The sequence below is a fragment of the Emys orbicularis genome, chromosome 7 (genome assembly GCF_028017835.1).
Source record: "Emys orbicularis isolate rEmyOrb1 chromosome 7, rEmyOrb1.hap1, whole genome shotgun sequence".
Taxonomy (NCBI): Eukaryota; Metazoa; Chordata; order Testudines; family Emydidae; genus Emys; species Emys orbicularis.
The window spans coordinates 69,692,386-69,712,026 of NC_088689.1; the positions used below are offsets into that span (position 1 = coordinate 69,692,386).

Here is a 19,641-nt window from a genome sequence, read left to right on the forward strand (position 1 = left end):
TGTTCTGAGACTGTTCTACTCAGCACTCTTACTCTCTGTCACCTGTCACACAGTACCATTCCAAGCACTGGACAAGATCACCTCCAATTTTGCCATCTTTGCGACCCTAGTGGCAAAGCAACAGCGGTAGCAGCAGCAGTGGGTGGTTTCCTACCATCAGATTTGGATTTTGCCAGCATTGCCCCTTTGTTTTATTGACAAGCCGGGGGCTCACCCCAACAGCAAATTTCTTCACAGTGACACCTCTCCCCTTTGAAGATAGAAGCCTTCATTTTCTTTCTCACCCAAACCAAGCCACAACAAGATTCAGACTTTTAGTGTTTACAAATATCAAATGTGAGTCTGTGTCTGAATATATTTATATTTCAAATAATTTATCATTTCAGTTCTTAAGATATCCCTTCGACAGCAAAATCCTCTAAATCACTGATTGAAATGATGTCCATGTTTGTAGCTGGACTCGTGTCTTTTGTACAATTACACTGAATTTCCTCAGCTTGTTGACTGTAAGAGTCAGATACAGGTTCAATATAGGGTTGACTCTCTGGCGATTGAGCATCTCTGCTGTCTTGCTGCCAGTCTTCAGCTGCTTCTGCTGGTGCTCCTGGTACTTTCTGCACTAGTGAAAGAGGTTCAGAGAGTGGGGAAACTGATCTCATAGTTGTCACAGGTAAAGGTAGTACACTAGGGTACAATACACAAGGAGAATTTAAATTTTCCAAAGAGGTGGTTCGGTGTAAGCCCCTTTCTGAGGAACAGATGGGTACTTGGATGTATTTGCCAGTTTCTGGCTCATAAAAGGTCTTGAAATGAACTTGACCGGATAGATCGACAACGAAGTACTGCCCTGAGTCAGGATCTTGAAGGAGTTTACGCTGAGTTGCAGGTAAAGAGGGTGTGGGGCTTACTGACTGGGCACCTTTGAGTCTCACCATGCTAGATTCTGTAGGAGGGAAAGGCGAACAGGACACAGGAGATGGTGGAGAATGGATCAGGGTTAAGGGGGATAATGGAATCTGTCCAGAATGGGACAGCTTTCTCACAACAGTATCTGTGTGCTCTGTTTGAAGGTTCTTCTTCTGTGCCTCTATCTTTTTTCTCTTGTTTGCCAGCTTTTTTGCTCGCCGCAGGGCCTTTTCGCTTTTTGGTGGCACAGCAGGTGGCTTGCCCAGCGGTTTCTCCATACGACTCTGCGCTCTCTCATTTGTCATTCTAGAATCGCTGGTGTCCTCAGCAAGCAGGCTCCTCTGCGATGAATCGAGTATTTCCTCTGCCGAAATATCAGCGTTGATCTTTGTTACCAAATTCAACAAAGTGGAATTTGTAATATCCTCTGCCTTCGTTACACTGGAACTGGCAATTTTCTCTGACAATGGACTAGTAACAGCTGAGCACATAATGCTGTCTGACCTTGGGCTCGTTACAATGGTACACGCAAGATCGTCTAACACAGCAGGTGTTTCTTCCAAGTGTCTGATGTCTCTTGAAATGTCACTGGTTACAGGACAATGCACGTAGTTCTCTAATATCAAGCTTATTGCTGGAGAATTTATCTCCCTAGTGATTATTTTTTTCACACATGATCCACCTCTCCGATTAGACAAAAGATAATTCTTAAAATAATTTGTCTTCTCTTCTGAAGGGGAGCCCAATTTGTTTTGTGCTGAGCTAACTCCTAAAGCTGATTTTGACCGTGCTAAGTAGTGCTTCAGCTTTCCAACCGTGGGCTTCTCTTTGCTGCGGTGAACACTTTCCTCATTACTTTTCCCAACTTTATTTAATAAAGTAGGAGTCACTTCATTGTCTTCCCTTGATGCCCGTAATGAAAAACTCTCTACATCTTCCGAAAGGGTGGGCTTCCATATTAGTTTGGTGTTATCTGCCCCTTGAAAGCCCATGCCAGCTGGAATAGATCCCAGTGCATTGGCATCCTCATTTCTGATTAGTGCATCTTCTCTTGCATCCTGGTCTTTTATGTTTCTTGATAATGACCGGTCAATCTCTTGAATGCTAGGTGTACCTTGGCCCTGCCTGTAAAGCTGCTTGTCCTTGTCTACAGTAGCTTCCAATCTGCTTTCTGTCTCCCTGTAACTAATACTGACTGTGTCTTCTGAGGACAGGGACCTAAGCAGGGGCAGCTTGACTGCCTTTATCACAGGAGATGATTTGAATGTGTTGTCTTTAATCAGAAACAGACTGGGTTTGAATGAATTTGAAGAAAGTGGTGATGCTGGCTCTTCTGACTGGGAGGTGGAAGCATCCTTGTTGCCTTCTGCTGCAGAATTCATACTACTGACCTCTTCCCTCTTCTCACTCATCAATCTCTCTTCTGCCATGCTCTCGCTCTCACCCTGTGCCACCTTTCCTTCACGCTTTTCTTCTGTGCTAGTGTCACAGTTACTAAAAGCATAATACTGCAACTCCTCTTTCCCTACTGGTTTCCCTTTCCCTTTACTACTTTGCTTGTCATCTACATTCATTTTACTCCTACTCCTCTGGCTTTCCTCAAGGCATGCTTTCTGAAACAGCTGAATCAGTGAAAAGGGCTCCGCCTGAAACGGCTGATCTACTGTGGTCACAAAACAGTATTCAGAAGAACTACTGCTGCTTTTGCCTTTATTTTCATTGCTACTTCTTACACTGGTTTGATTTGCATTGTAAGGCGCACCATCTTCTGCTGGTGAAAGAAGTTTTGGGGGTATTTTAGGGTCATCATTTCCATTCCGGCTTTCAGCATCTCTCTCACTTTCGTGGCCTTGTACACTGGAATTATAGATTTGCATTTGCTGCGCAGCTTTTGCATCTGCATTGTCTCTACGGTAGCCTTTCAGTGAAGGATAATGTCGACTTTTCCTTAAACCGTGTTTGTTTGACTGGTGTCCAGAGATAGACACATTTTCACTGTTCTCAGTGTCTTTCAATAGATCTTTGTTTTTTGAATCATCCTGTTGCAAATTGTCCTGATTTTGGTAAAATGAAGTATCTACTGTTACTTGGGGTGAACTTAAAGATAGGTAATTATCTATGAAGTGTCCCTCTAAATCAGTTTTATTGTCCTTTTCCTGGATACTGTCAGTTTGTACAAAAGGTCCATGGCTTAATTCATCTCTCTCTGCAAGCTCTAAGCTACTTTCTTCTAGAAAAGTGGACACTGTAGCATTCATTTTTACACTTTCTTGTTTCATGTTTTCCTTAGTCTTATTTTTCTCTTTTAAGAGAGGAGAGGGACTATAAGTGCTTTTAACACGTTTTCGAACATCCTTCAGGTTGAATAATAAACTTGGTGCTTTAGACTTGTAATTATCCCGAGATTGATAATCACTAAATCCACTTCCCTCATGTTCTTTTGTTGCTGCAATGTCAGGTATTGGTGGTGTCACCAGCACTGGTTGATTTTCTGTCTCTTGTTTTAATGGTATAATTGGTGTTAAAAGTTTTGTGATGTTGAAAGAGGGGCTAATGGATTCAGGGGAGTTTACCTGGTTATCTACTGCAGTTGTGTCAGCAAAAGGTTCAACAGCAGATGGCTTTTTATAAAAAGAGAATTCTTCTCCAATGAGCTGTAACTTTTCATTTGAACTCTCCTGTGCTTTTGCCACTACCCCTTTTATATTCCTCTGTTTCCTCCACGGTGGACAGATATAGTCCAATTCAGGCTTGGTTGCCTTCTTCTGAGTGCAAGTGACTTGGGACACAGACGGTGGTGAAGCAGGGGGCTTGGATACAGGTGATGTGGGGGGAGCAGGGGTCAGGGACGTGGGTGCTAGGGGTGGACCAGAGACCTGGGGTACAGATGTTGGTGGAACAGAAACCTGGGGTACAGATGTTGATGGGCCAGAGACCTGGGGTACAGGTGCTGGTGGAATAGGAACCTGAAACTCAGCTGCTGGAGAGACAGGGTGTACAGGTATTAGTGGGCCAAGGACCTGAGGTACAGTTGCTGGTGGGACATGGTCCTGGAATTCAGTTGTGGGGGGAAATAGATCCATTAGAAAATCCTTTTCCTGAATTCTAGCACCTATGACCTTTCTGGGTGGTGGTTTATGTTCAGATGTGTAGGATCGTTTAACCAATGGTGTTTCTTCAAAGCGTGTAATATCCTCCTTTTTTGGTATAAGATCTGCAAATCCCTCTTTTTCACTCAGTTTATTATGATGGGCATTCCATGATTCAAAAGCACTGTTCTCGCTGTGAAGAAAATTGCCCTTTTTGGCTGGCTCTTTAACTTTCCCACGCCTGTTTTTGACTGTCTTTTTAGAAGAGCTGGTGAGATTTGCCTTAAATACGTTTGAAGTGTCCATCCTTGCAGGATGATAACCATCCGGACCACAATAGCCCCCATCAGTTTTATTATGTCTTTTCTGGACCTCGTGTTTGTCACTGAGCCAGTGGTTATCTCGACACACATCAGAAAAGTGGGAAAGTTCCCTTTGGATATTTAAAATTGCTGTGTCATCCCAGAAAGCCATGCCATTTCCCTGAGTTAATCTGCATTTTTGAGAACTATTTTTAACTGGCTGTTTGACTGCTCCCAGGGAACCTTCTGGACATTGGTTTTCAGTCTTATCAAATGTCTTAATCAAACAGGACACTTTGGAGGCATGTTTGTTTTTCCTTGGACCAGATACTGGCAAATTTGGCTTTTTCCTTTCCACGGTGCTGTTTTTAGCAACTTTTTTCTCTTCTTGAACACGTTTTGGTAATTGCTGGAATGTTGAAGCCCGTGTTGTATGCTCGTTGTTTTTCGATGATAACTTATTGCAGATATTACTTTTCTTGATGGCATGGTTTAGTGTTCCTTGGTGAATTTTACTAGAGAATTGGTGGGTGATTTCCGGTGAAATGACAAGCTCCAATTCCTTGTCAGATGCTTCAAGTTCTGCCACGCACAAACTCTTGAATGCTCGGTCTGTGAGGCTACATACCTCTCTGTCTGTGTCATCCAGGAGGCTCCCTATACTAGAGGAGTCACTAAGTCCATCCATGTGTTTCTTATTTCCCTGCATTGTCCTTGTGAGTCATGAATAAATTATCCCAAGCATTAATTGCATATGTCAAATAGGTAGAAGATTCTGTTGGATATTCCCAACCGTTTGCAATGTTTTCTCCTAGAATTCTTCTTCCAGAACGTATTGCTTTATATTAATTCACCTTATGGAATCACAAAACGGGAGTTTCTCCTCTGCAAAACCAACAGACATGAAAATACAAATGAGCATACACTGTACAATTATCCTGTTCTACGTACACCATCTTCCATTAATTTGATCCTATATTTAATCAAATCAAAATCTCAGGAATCAAATAATTAGTGTTTAAAAATACTCTTACGTTGGTCACCTTAAATGAGTATCGCTGGATAATTCAATCACTGGAAGGTGCCATTGAATTCATAAGAAAGACGGGGTTTCGATTCAGCAAAGCACTTAAAACCCATTGATTTAAATGGGTCTTAAGCACATACTTAAAGTTAAGCATGTGCTTAAGTGCTTTGCTGAACAGGGGCCAATGCTTTTACATGAGAAGAAAAGAGACAGTTGTAGGTTTAACACATGTAAGCAGACTGAAGTAAACTCTACTCACCCCTAACTGGTATGAAAGCTACAAACTGCTTTGTCTTCAGTAGGATTTTACCACTTGTTAGTTAACAAATATTAAATAATACATGGTAAGACTATTAATTTTTCCTACAGTGAACACACCCTATAGAGACCCGTAATAATCAAAGATTGAGTAAAATCTAGACGTTATAGGCCGAGATTTCAAAAAATGTGATCCCATAGTTAGGATCCTAATAAATGGCTAGATTTTCAAAAGAACTGAGCACCCAACTGTTCCCATTGATTTCAGGGGTTTATTTGATCATTTGACCACTTATTTAGGTGCTTAAACATGAAGGTTCAGGGTTTCAAGCTACACAGAGCCCTTTTTCAGTTCTCACTCTGCTTCCTTCCCCAGCCCTGAAGTAGAGCTTCCTGTAGCTCAAAAGCTTGTACCTTCTGTGACGTTGTGCAGTCTATATGGTTTTATAAAAATATAAGTGAGTATAATGTAACTGGGATATGCTTCATGCAAAAGGTCTCTTGTAAGGTATCATTACAAAGCTTATAATCTACTGAGTGTGATCATCCGATTTGTATAAATGTACCACTCTTGTATCTAAAACTAGAAATATAAAACATAACTCTGAGGGCCTATTGTAATTATGTAAAGTGTGGGCCATTAATGATGGTTTGGAATCTTGATGACTCCCATTAACAAGGACCATTGTCTGCAGATGACTGTGTTTACCTGTGAGTCTTCCTGTATATGTGTGCTGGCAAGTGAGTAATAAAGTCTTGCAGTGACATGTGATCATGTCACCTGAACTGGAATCCATCTTTAACCTGGTGCTTTTCCAGTGAGGGGGGGTGGAAACCCAGAGAGACAAAGGGTTCCCGCCTTATGCAAAAGATATATAAAGGGGTGGAAGAGAACAGAGGAGGAGAGGAGCCATCATGGAGAATCCCCTAGATAACACCTAAGCTGGAACAAAAGCTGTACCAGGGGAAAGAATTGTGCCCAGGCCTGGAAGGTGTCCAGTCTGAGAAAAACTTACTGAAGCATTTCTGAGGGTGAGATTATCTGTATTTAGTTTGATTAGGCATAGATTTGCGCATTTTATTTTATTTTGCTTGTGACTTACTTTGTTCTGTCTGCTACTACTTGGAACTACTTAAATCCTACTGTCTGTATTTAATAAAATCACTTTTTATTTAGTAACTTACTCAGAGTATGTATTAATACCTGGGGGAGCAAACAACTGTGCATATCTCTCTATCAGTGTTATAGAGGGCGAACAGTTTATGAGTTTACTCTGCATAAGCTTTATGCAGGGTAAAACGGATTTATCTGGGTTTAGACCCCATTGGGAGTTGGGCATCTGAGTGCTAAAGACAAGCACACTCCTGTGAGCTGGTTTTCAGGTAAACTTGCAGCTTTGGGACAAGTGATTCAGACCCTGAGTCTTTGTTAGAGCAGACAGGAGTGTCTGGCTCAGCGAGACGGGGTGCTGGAGTCCTGAGCTGGCAGGGAAAACAGAAGCAGGAGTAGTCTTGGCACATTGGGTGGCAGCTCCCAAGGGGGTTTCTGTGATCCAACCCGTCACAGTGGCGTAGTCGAGCAGGATCTGTGCACAGCTGATTGCTTTGAGATACTGGTAGTGATTTTAAGTGAGTTTTAAGTGTGGTGGCTGGAGAACAGACAAAGTGGTTACTGGTTTGTTATTTTCTGTTTGCTTATTTCGGGAAAGGAAATTAGGGACAGAAAAGGAAGCAAAATAAGTAAGAATGAAGATCAAAAGAAGCTAAAACTACACAAGTTGCAAATTGCCCAAAAAGACTAAACAATGGGCGCTGGAAATGTCTCTGTTAACTAAGAAGCCCCTGATCTGAGTACATCTCAGTTTCAGTGAACTGCAGATGGGTGTGGCCCAACCTCTGTCTGTGCTGAAGCTGACTGGAGTGTCTAACCTAGCAAGACAGGAGGGGAGGGGTGCCTGTTCTGGCAGGAGGGTGTTCTCTGTGGTATCCCAGCTCATCAAGTGATGGTCTCAAGGGAAGACAAATGGAAATTGATGTACAATTTGCCTGGAAAAAGGCTGCCCTGGAAAAAGAAAAGGCTGCCCACCAGCCTGGACTTAAGAGACAAAGCAATTAAGACCCAGAAGCATGACCTGGCTGTAATGAAGTGGAAAAGGTGCACAGAGACACGTATCCTGGAGCTGGAAGTTGGGGTCCTGGTGACTGCTGCGGTGGGAACAAACCCCAAAAACTCTAGCTGGAAGCAAACCCAACCTGAGTGAAAGGGGGGGGATTTTGCTGGCCAGCGAAAGGTCTCTCATAGCTGGTAGCTGTGAGCCTACAGCTGGATCAGGGTCTCTTTCCCTTTTGGGGGACACAGGAGTGTCTGCCCCATAGGGGAGCCCAAAAACGAATTTTAGGTATACTGCCTCCGCCATGGTCAGTGTCCAAGTCTCTGGCAGTAAGTTCAGGAGGAGGGTGTGACGTTGTGCAGTCTATATGGTTTTATAAAAATATAAGTGAGTATAATGTAACTGGGATATGCTTCATGCAAAAGGTCTCTTGTAAGGTATCATTACAAAGCTTATAATCTACTGAGTGTGATCATCCGATTTGTATAAATGTACCACTCTTGTATCTAAAACTAGAAATATAAAACATAACTCTGAGGGCCTATTGTAATTATGTAAAGTGTGGGCCATTAATGATGGTTTGGAATCTTGATGACTCCCATTAACAAGGACCATTGTCTGCAGATGACTGTGTTTACCTGTGAGTCTTCCTGTATATGTGTGCTGGCAAGTGAGTAATAAAGTCTTGCAGTGACATGTGATCATGTCACCTGAACTGGAATCCATCTTTAACCTGGTGCTTTTCCAGTGAGGGGGGGTGGAAACCCAGAGAGACAAAGGGTTCCCGCCTTATGCAAAAGATATATAAAGGGGTGGAAGAGAACAGAGGAGGAGAGGAGCCATCATGGAGAATCCCCTAGATAACACCTAAGCTGGAACAAAAGCTGTACCAGGGGAAAGAATTGTGCCCAGGCCTGGAAGGTGTCCAGTCTGAGAAAAACTTACTGAAGCATTTCTGAGGGTGAGATTATCTGTATTTAGTTTGATTAGGCATAGATTTGCGCATTTTATTTTATTTTGCTTGTGACTTACTTTGTTCTGTCTGCTACTACTTGGAACTACTTAAATCCTACTGTCTGTATTTAATAAAATCACTTTTTATTTAGTAACTTACTCAGAGTATGTATTAATACCTGGGGGAGCAAACAACTGTGCATATCTCTCTATCAGTGTTATAGAGGGCGAACAGTTTATGAGTTTACTCTGCATAAGCTTTATGCAGGGTAAAACGGATTTATCTGGGTTTAGACCCCATTGGGAGTTGGGCATCTGAGTGCTAAAGACAAGCACACTCCTGTGAGCTGGTTTTCAGGTAAACTTGCAGCTTTGGGACAAGTGATTCAGACCCTGAGTCTTTGTTAGAGCAGACAGGAGTGTCTGGCTCAGCGAGACGGGGTGCTGGAGTCCTGAGCTGGCAGGGAAAACAGAAGCAGGAGTAGTCTTGGCACATTGGGTGGCAGCTCCCAAGGGGGTTTCTGTGATCCAACCCGTCACACCTTCCACGAACAGAAGTTAGACCAATAAAAGATATTCCCTCACCTACCTTATCTCTATTCTATTCAGGTTCTTGTACCAGCTCAGCCCTCTGGTAAATGACATCAATAGAGTTGCACCTGCTCTCACCAAGATCACACTTGGTCTTTCAGGATGTATTTATCCCGAGCATAAATCCACTTGAGTAAGCAGAGTTACACCAGAGATAAATTTAGTCCATTGTGTATTAACAAATCCCAGGCAAATGCTCTTGCCACAACATATTTTCACCAAGTATGTTAGAACGCAGTGGATCTGGTATCTTGAAATTGAGGAGACTGCTAATATCAGCATAGCCAGCAGAAGGCAGGACAGCCTAGGGGGACACCATTAGACCCACTAAAGGAGCACAAGCAACAGTTGTTCTCAATTTCCAGAAGGGACAATAACAAAAGGCAATAATTGTTAATAGTTCAGTCAGAGGATGTCTGGGCCTCCCATTAATCCACTGGCATTATGCAAGTTAAGGGCCACATTGTAACAGCTTTTGGCCCCTCTACAGCAGCCTGCTGAGATGGACCAGGGCTCGTTGGGGAGTATGCTGGACCCGGTGGCGGGCTGGTGTGGCTCCACTCTACTTCCAATGCAGAGCTGAGCTTTATAGGCACAGTACAGCCCTAAACTATTTTTGATTCTCCCTGTATATATATTCAATAGCATGAGCCAGGCTGTTGAATAAAATGCCCATCATAGACCTGAGATATGAAGTCTGGATCCAGATCTGAACTCCCCCTATGTTTTGATTCAGGGTTCCTGTTTGGCCCATCTCTCCTGTAAGGAGGTCTCCCGTAGAAATGTCTTGACAGCTGGATGCTGAGATTTCAGTAAACTCCCCAAACACGGCTCGGGGTGGCCCATATCAGGGATATTTCAGGGAACAGTCTTGCTCAGATGGGTTATTCAGATTTAGTTCTTTCTTCAGATTTGATACTTCTTACCCTCCTTCTCACATTAAAAACTCAGCCAACCTTTTCCTAGACTCACCTGGCTATAGTGGAACCTGATTCTGTCTGGAGCTACTCCTGATTTACTCCAGAATAAGACCACACTCAGGCCCAATACTTACTGATACTCCATTTCCCTCTGTCTAGGATTTTTCTGACGTGGCTTAACCTTCCTACCCCAGCATAAATTATGTTCAGCCAAAACAAAGAGAACATAAATGACATTCCATCCCATTCTTGCTGGGGCTCTTACCTGTTATGAGAGTGGATACTGCAGGCACAAACCTCTTGTGTAATTTTGTCATCCGTGCTTGGGTGTATTTAGAACTTCCTCTCATGCTTGCATTTGGCCTCATTGCTGCCCATCTTTAGTGAGGAGTTAAAAATAGTTCAATGAAGTAGATTTGGCAGAAGTGGTGTCGTAATATGTTTTCGACCTTCAGCATTTTTGGCCTCTAGTGAACTCTGCAATTCAAAAACAAATTCATTTGTTTGTGTGAGCTGAATTAGGTATGACTGGCTCATGTATTGGAGCTATTCATTCATACATTCACCCTGTAATAACCATTTTAGTGGCCAATTGCAGACTGTCACTGCTGCTCTGTAATTCTCAATTTAGCACAGTTTTATCCATAATCTGCACAATTTACAATGAACTCTGCGCTGCAATAATTTCTCTTTGCTCACTTTTTCAGCTCTCAGTGGAAGTTACCTAAGTGCCTTTTGAGGATCTGGACCTTAATCCTTAATGCACTCAAGACAACAGGCTTAATTATTCCATACTGGTTCCTCTGTGCCCTCAGCTTAACACCCCAGTGTAGTCTGCTTTCCCTTGCTGGTTCTTGGCCCAGTGCACCAGTTGGGGAGGTAGGTCATATTGGCAGCCTAATCGAAGGGGAGAGATGTTTTATTCAACAGGAAGGCAGGGAGCTAGTACCAATCCCCTCAGTCTCCCAGCAGCAAGAAACTACTTCTCCCCAGCCCTGTACTCTCCAACTCATGAGAAAAATCCTTGGAAATTAGCCAGATATTAAATGCAGAAGAATTAAAGTAAATTATGTCTGTCCAGCCAAATTTAGAGAGACAAGGTGGGTGAGGTAATATCTTTTACTGGATCTTTATTTCACCGAGAAAAGTTGGTCCAATAAAAGATATTACCTCATCCACCTTGTCTCTCTAATATCCTGGGACCAACACAGCTACAACAACACTGCATACAGCCAAATTTAGTTCCTTTTAAAACACAACAATATTTCATGTATTTTTGCCAGGAGAATCTGGTATTCGCCCAGACAGCTGACAAAAAGGAAACTGCAGGGGGGAAATTTTGAGGGCTATGAACGTGAACTACAAGCTTATTTTTTTAAAAACCGCCACCAGGAAAGCTACTGAGGGCCGGGTTCGACACCTCAGGGTAGTAGGGTAGGGAGCCTTTCATCTTTAGACTGCTCATCTGATGGCAGCCCAAGTTGATGAAAGCCAGGAATTGTTACCGTGTGCTTGGCATTTTGGTAGTCTATGAATAGATGAGGGTTAGTCCAGTTCCACCCTTCTACACTCAGGGTATGTCTACACTACAATTAGACACCCTTGGCTGGCCCATGCCAGTTGACTTGGGCTCACGGGGCTTGGACTAAGGGCCTGTTTAATTGTGGTGTAGACGTTCAGGCTTGGGCTGGAACCCAGGCTGTAGGACCCTGCGAGGTTGGAGGGTCCCAGAGCTTGAGCTGTAGCCCAAATGTCTACACTGCAGTTAAACAGCCCCATCCCTGAGAGCCCACGTCAGCTGGCATGGGCCAGCCAAGGGTGTCTAATTGCAGTGTAGACGGACCCTACGTGGCAGTTGAAGCAGAGAGCAGTGACTGAATGAGCTGTGGTCACTGAGTGCTCCTCCCTCTCCAAAGGGAGGTCCTTTGTGCCTAGAGCCAAGACACTTAAAAGAGGAGTGATGTATGGGGAAAACATGCTGCTGTTTCCAGTGCTGCCCCTCTGCTGTAGAGAACCCAGAGAATTTCAGGCACGTTTTAGTTAAATACAAACAGACTGAACTTTCCAACATGGATTAATATTCACCAGAAAGGATAAGCAAAGATCAGAAAGAGGAAACAGTACAGATTCCGTATTAGAGATGGGGTCAAGCCTCAGATAGCGAATCCAGATCTGCACATTCCCAGAGCATTCAGATCCAGGGTTTTGGTTCAGCCCATTACAGAGATGGGACCAACTGGGAAGTTTGGATCTGGATCTAGATCCAAACTTCACCCAAGTTCAGCCAAGTCTGGATCTGGTGCTTTGATTTCAGGCCCGTATCTATTCAATATCTACCTGCCTGGTTTGGCTCATGTGCTTTTTTGCCACTGTTGTCTTTGGCAATAAAGACAATATTCATTACCAATGCACAAGCAACAGAAGAGAAAGTCTTGACATTTTAAGACCTTTCAGAGAGTAAGCCATCTACCTGGAAAGAACAGCAGCTAACTACTGTTAGAAAAAGCACCGGAACTGGATTTAACCATTAGCAGGCCTGGCACTGGGATGAAGAACCTAGCAACTAGACTAAAACAGGCTCAGAAAACCTTTATGTGGGCTCTACCTGATAGACTCTCCCTGATCATGGATACACACTCTCCTCAAAACAAAACTAGCCTCACTTTTTGGGAATTTATCAATGCTGACTCCTAGAAACTCTAGAAAGGCTCTTCATCGATGTGATGATGAGCTTCACCAGCAAGTGAACCTACAATGCAGCACCCCAAAGTTGCTGCTCGGTGAGGTGCAAGGTGTTTTCCGCCTTTGTAGTTTGGTTTTAAGGGGAGCATCAATTTAATCTTGACTCAGGGAAAACTCCCACTGACTTCAGTGGAAATGTTGCATGTATAAGGACCTCTAGACTGAGTCCTGTATGGCTGGGGTGGACTAAATACCTGCTGTGCTGTTTTTTGGGGCCAGGCTGCCTTTTGGTTGCCGTGAAACACACTTTAAGTGGGTGCACGGGTAGTGTCAAATGTGGGGTGCTCTCTATACAGAAGTGAAGTAGTAACAGCGGTCGCAACCGAGTGTTCACACTGGCTCAAAGAACCTTTCATCATTGCAATGTAACTGAAAGCCCTCTAAAGCGGCAAAACTGAAATAAAGGGTTAAGCATTTTAAGAATACAGTATAATCTGTTAGAGGAACAGAATGTCAGCAACCCAAAGTCACCAGCATGATACAACAGCTGAAATATTGGACAAAGAAGCTGTTTATAACCCACTGAGTAACCTGGTGAAGCCACATTCCTCTACCCTTTTGGACATACATGGTAGCCAGCTGTACCCAGTGAGGCCCTGGAATTACATTTGAAATAGCTGTAAAATTCAGGCGTGGATCAGAATTCAAATTGTTCCATTCAAGGGACTTTGCGTTTGGCCTATGATAGAGGCTGCGGCAAGGGATAAAGTTTGGAGGTGGATTGGCAATACTCGAAAACACTAAGTTTTCAGTGTAGGCTCGTCTCTGATCTGAAAGAATTAAAGCCCTTGTATAAATGTGAATATTTAAGGGAGCTAACTGAAAAAAAGGGTGAGTTTCTTTCCTAACGGACTTATCACAGGTTTTCAGTGGAGCTCTTCCATGCCTAGCCCGTTGTGATTAGGAGGTAAGGTTACGCAGGCTATTCCTGTTCTGGCAGTGATTGAATGTCAGCTTTTGGGCAGGGGCTAGGTAAGCAGTATACTTGACTGAAGGCTTGTGACATCACTGTTGCTGCAATATGTGAAGACAGGTTTTTATTTTTCTCCTTAGGGTCAGCGTTTGGTTGAAATGTCGCACCATGATGCATCACTGTGGCATTTTGGCAGGGACTCTGTGTGTTACATTGCAGCCTGTAGTCATCAGCCCAGCCTTGCCCTGGGGGGTGGGTATCTTTTTATTTTTATGTGATGATTTTTCCATGTGGCACTTGCTGTATGATATTAGTCTGCAAGGAATCCCAAAATGTGCATCCACAGGGTGAATACTGGGCCAGGTTTATTTAAGGGAGTGCTTTGCTTGCACTTACTACTTCCCCAGAGCCTCTCATCAGAGGATTCCTAAGTTCTTTGTAAGTATCAATTAATTCTCACACACCCGGGTGAAGCAGATCAGTCTCTAATGAACTGGCCATTGCTTGTGCAGACACCCGCACCGCAACCCTCTGTTGGGTGGGAGCAGAACTGCTCCCCCATGTGTCATAGGTTTCCATTGCTTACAGCTAATGGCTGTTCTCTTTTGGCTCAAGTAGCAGTGGCCTGTTTCTTTGGAGCAGGAGGATCAGAGTTCTTCCTGGCAACTGCAGGGATAGTTCCACATGGCCATGCTATTCAGCATGGTGACCACTAGGAAGTCCTGTGTGGTCAGTCATTTATTACAGTATCATCATCTTCATTTTGCAGATTGGGAAACTGAGGCATGTGGGCCCAGCTCCTGAAAGCTATTTAGGCACCTAGCCCCCATTGATTTTAGTGGGAGTCAGGTATCTAAATACCTTTTGAGGATCTGGGCCAAAGATGCTTCAGTGACTTGCTAAAGGTCACCCAGTGAGTCACTGCCAGGGGTTGAGACAAGAACCCAAAGTTTCTGTACATAGAAAATCACAGACACCTCTACTCTGGCGTGGGAAGTCTCAACCCAACAGTCAGTGAGCTGGGATGCTTGTTGGAATGAAGAGACCCCCCTGAACATAACGGGCCACAGCCTCAGCTCAATCAGAGCGCTGCTCACCACAACAGAGGGTAGGGAATCAAAAGCCATCTTTGTGCTTCCCGATGCCTGGGCTGGCTGGGGACTGGGTCAGCCCACAGTGTAACTTAAAACTGCCTCAGAAGTGTTTTGAAGTAAGCTGGGATCAGGTAATAACCGCAGGGCATGGGGTGGAGTGTAATTCCTAGCTCTGACATCTCCAGCAATGACAGGCTGAGGCATGGCGGAAGGGTGGGTGCCACATAGACAGGATTCCATCGGCTCTGCAGAGAGAGAATTTCTGGGTGGAGATGACCATAAGGCGCAATATGTGAGCAGGCCTGTACCCTGTCCCGCCCCCTGTGAGGTCATTTTCAGTTATGCAAAGTGAGCACAAAGTGGTTGTCAATGGGAACCAATTGGATTTCTCCAATCTGGGGATGGGAGGGAGTTAGCATGTTGCACCGACATTGCTGAGGTATGTATGACTACACAAGGTGCAAGACCATGGAGAATCAGGTCTGAGGTGTTTCAGTGATTCCCTCCAGACCAGAACAAGGATTGTGAATGCAGAGATTGATCAGGGAGGCAACGGCGATGTAAGAACTAGCACGGGCGCCTTCCAACTATCCAAATATAGTGTGGTTGAATGTTGCAGTGGGAGATGATTTGGAAAAACCCTGGGCCAAATCCTCAACTGGTATAAATGGATGTAGCTCCATGTCAGCCGAAGATCTGCTCCAACAATAGTATCTTGGACAGCTTGCTCTGGACTGTAGCAGAGGCTCTTCTTGACTTCAAGCCAACTTCTCTTATCAGTTAAACTGGTATAAATCTAGAGTAACTATACTGACATCAGAAAAGTTATTTTGGATTTACATTAGTGTAACTGAGAGCAGAATTTGACCCAGTGTGACTCAAACTACATTTACCTCCACGGCCAACTCCCGTGTGTTACTCATAAGAACATGAGAACAGCCAGACTGGGTCAGACCAATGGTCCATCTAGCCTAATGTCCTGTTTCTGACCGTGGCCACTGCCAGATGCTTCAGAGGGAATGAATAGGACAGGGCAATTTTGAGTGATTCATCCCCTGTCGCCCAGTCCCAGCTTCTGGCAGTTGCAGGGTTAGGGACACCCGGAGTATGGGGTTGCATCCCTGCCCATCTTGGCTAATAGCCATTGATACACCCGTCTCCATAAACTTATCTAATTCCTTTTGAACCAGTTATTCTTGTGGCCTTCACAACATCTCTTGGCAACAAGTTCCACAGGTTGACTGTGCGTCCTGCTGCCTATTAATTCCATTGGGTGACCTCTTGTTCTTGTGTTATGTGAAGGGGACTGGCTAAGTAACTGTGATTGTAACATAGTAAAGTTCAACTTCCTTGTAGGGGGAACATAGCCACGAGGTGGTGTTGTGACTAACATGTCAAGCCGAGGGATTTTAAATCTGTCCAGTATTGCTAAACCCCAGAATTTTAAAATCATGAGTCAGACCCCCACCAAAATCATGAGCTTTAAAAAGAAATAATTAAATCATGCTTTTTGGTCACTCTTCTGATTTTTAACAACTCTCCTTACCAATCGTCTGTGACAATTTATGTTGCCAGTTCTTGCAGGTTTATAGTGAGTAAGGCGACTTTGCTCCCCCATGCAGGAGCACTTACTGAGAGCAGGGCACCACTGCACTAGGGACTGGCCCCGCACATAATAAGAAACGGTTCCCGCCCTTCAGGGCAGGTCTACATTGCAAATGGGAGTGAGCCTCCCAGCCTGGGTAGTCAGACTTGTGGTAGCAGGGCTGGCCCTAGTGCACTGAAGATAGCTGTGTGGACATTGGGGCACTGGCAGAGGCTAAGGCTAGCCACCGAGTTCAAGTCCACCCTACCCCTGGGATCCAAGCTCCAGTGGCTAGCTGAGTCTCTGCCACTGCTGTAACGGCCACACAGCTCTTTTTAACGCAGTAGCTTAAACCCCACTACCACAAGCCTGTCTGCACAGGCGGGGACACTTGCTTCCAGCTGCAGTATAGACACACCCTAAGAGCTTAGTGCAAAGCCTGGGGCGGGTGGGGGGAGTTTGTGATATGGGATCTGCAGCTGGGATTTACTAAACTACTGTCATATAGGGGCCACCAAACCTCCATTAGATGGGAATGGCTTTTGATCCCTGCTGAGCTGGGCAGGCTCCAAACAGGTGATCTACGGGTGCAAGTGTTCAGTACTCATTAATAACTCCAGGGGTGTTCATTTCCACACAAGCGCTAAGCTGACACTGTTGGGACTGAGGCTGCTTTCTGGAAAGAAAGGTTTATTACATCAAGTTCTGACCATTGGAGCTGACACCGGCAGGGCGTGCCATTCTCTGCCCAGACAGACAAAAATCTCACACGCTGTTCTTAGGGCTTCTCTGCACTTGAAAGTTAGCATGGATTAAGGGGGCACGTGCATGCTAAGTCTGCTACACTCTATTCAGAAAGGGACCACTCCTGATCGTCAAATGCAAATAATAAAAATGCGACAGTAAAACAAACTGTTAGCACAATATCCAAACCCACTTCTAAATACAAAAGCTTCCCAGTCACTGTACAGACCTCATCTGCTTTAACTACAGCAGTGACTACTGTGTTATTCTCTGCCTGGATGGGCCCATACAGGGAGATGCAACACATGCATTGCCAGTGGGTTACACAAGTATTTGTGAGACATCAGTAAAACACTGGGTATTGGGATTCTTGGTTTCTATTCCTGGCTCTTGGAGCAGAATGTGGTCTAGTGGTTGTAGTAGCATGAGTTATACACACACCTAATCTGTCTGACATGCTCCTTTTGAAAGACTGCAAAGTGGATGAGAGTTAGATCTGTTTTATTAAAAACATGGTTTCAACTCCCAGCTCTGCCTGAAGTGACCTTGTGCAAGTCCTCCGGTGTCTTAGCTGTGAATCTGCTGTATAAGTTCCCCTCAAAATATAAAATGTTGACTAATAATACGGGCCCAGAAATATTGACAGCGGTCAGAAGAAAAGTTAGCACTGGAAGTCATGCCTGGAGATCAGTGCATGCTCTGTAGCCCACAGGGCATTGTGATGGGAAGTGCTGCACCCCGGTTTGGTTTCCCAAAATGCACGTGAAGGCTGCAGCTTTTCACATTATCACAAGACTGCCACCAGCAGTGGCCAAAGTCCCATTACTTACGATAAATTCAAGAGAGATGGCAACACTGCTTATGAGGAAGTTTGAGTGTGACGTGAAAGATAAGCATAATTCTCATTGTGTGTGTTATATGTCCCCTGTGGCACCTGATCCACAGAGGAGGTGGGTCTATTACAGCCCCATGCTATTGAGCCAGGCTATTTAGCCCAAGTTGTAGAGGTTGGTGCCACAGTGTATTTAGCACCCCCTGAATGTCCCTCAATGAAGGAAATCCTAGCAAGTGGCCTGTTTCGTTCGGAAGGAGGAAAAGATTTGCTTGCAACTCAATGCATGTTACAGGGAAAGCTTTTTTGCTCCTCCTGTTTATGCCAGCCCAGAACTGGTGCCCTGCCCATCGCCTTTGAAGCAAGTAAGATCCTATGAAGTGCAAAAATGAAGTGGCAAAACCAGTGTGGGGAACATGGCAAGGTACAGGGCAGGAAGGCAGAGAGCAGAGCATCAGGGTCCTACAGAGCCACAGGACAGGGGCCCTGTGCACTGCCCTGTAACTGACACAAGCGAATGATGTTTAAGCATTAGAGACTGAAGAGCAGGGCATTTCTTGCTATTAAATAACTAACTGGAGGAGGGGTACGCCATGGTGGATCTCTGCAGTGGCATAGGGTAATGGAGAGCCACTGAGTTCCATGTGATCCCTAGGATCAGAGTTGACAGCACAGATTAGAAATCCACAGGCCAGTATTATCTTGTATAGAGAAATCCTTTTGGCTCTGCAGGGGGATGATCCCACAGAGACCAGGATTCGTAGATTCCCAGGCCAGGAGGGGCCACTGGGATCATCTAGTCTGACCTCCTGTATAACCCAGACCAGAGAACTGCCCCCCAATAATTCCTAGAGCAGGAAAAAAATCCAACCGTGATTTACAAATTGTCCATGATTGAGAATCCACCACCACCCTGGGTAAGTTGAGGATTCCCCTCAGTTCTGTCCCTCTCTGAAACAGCAGATTCATGCCCCACCCTCAAGACTGTGGAAGAGCTTCCCCAGAGTCAGATCCGTGGGTTCAAACCTCCTTTCTAGTGACAAAATTTAGGCTGAAGAAGCAGGTTTTCATCTCCTGTCTTCCCCTCTTCCGTAAAAGGAAAAGGATGAAATTTCCCAGAGAAAGAACGGAGGAAAGCAAAAGATCCCAGAGCAGAGTGCTAGCATGGTCTGCAGTAGGTCAAAAGACACAAAACCCACAGCAGAAGGCGCTGGAGCTAGACACGAGTGGAAAACAAGTTCCCACGGAGAGGGAAGTGACGAAAGAAAGAAATAGGGCTTGGAAGCAAAGGTAGATAGAGGCCCAGAAGCAGAGATAGAGAAGGCCCTGGAAGGAGAGACCCAGACAGGCAGAGCGACAGCTGCAGTCATGGGGAGACTGCAATGCTATTGAACTCTGGAAAGTGAGAAGCAGAGGACGGGGACCCTGTGGCACTTTCCCCTGTCGCTTACACAAGAGTATCTGCAGCAATCATCTGACCTTGGTAGATTTATCCATCCTGGGTGGGGAATATAAGACACATCCACCTGAGCCTGACCGCATACACCTCCGCCCTCTCCTCCTTCAAGTCCAT

The 19,641-nt window shown here is 44.7% G+C and overlaps 1 protein-coding gene across 1 annotated transcript; it reads right to left on the reverse strand.

The window, feature by feature from the left end:
- Positions 1–389: 389 nt before the first annotated feature.
- C7H10orf71 (chromosome 7 C10orf71 homolog) lies at positions 390–5,006 on the reverse strand. The gene is made up of 2 exons (XM_065408637.1): positions 3,813–5,006; positions 390–3,782 (listed from the first exon to the last, which is right to left on the reverse strand). Exons 1-2 carry the CDS (start codon positions 5,004–5,006, stop codon positions 390–392), a joined length of 4,587 nt encoding a protein of 1,528 aa, XP_065264709.1.
- Positions 5,007–19,641: the final 14,635 nt, after the last annotated feature.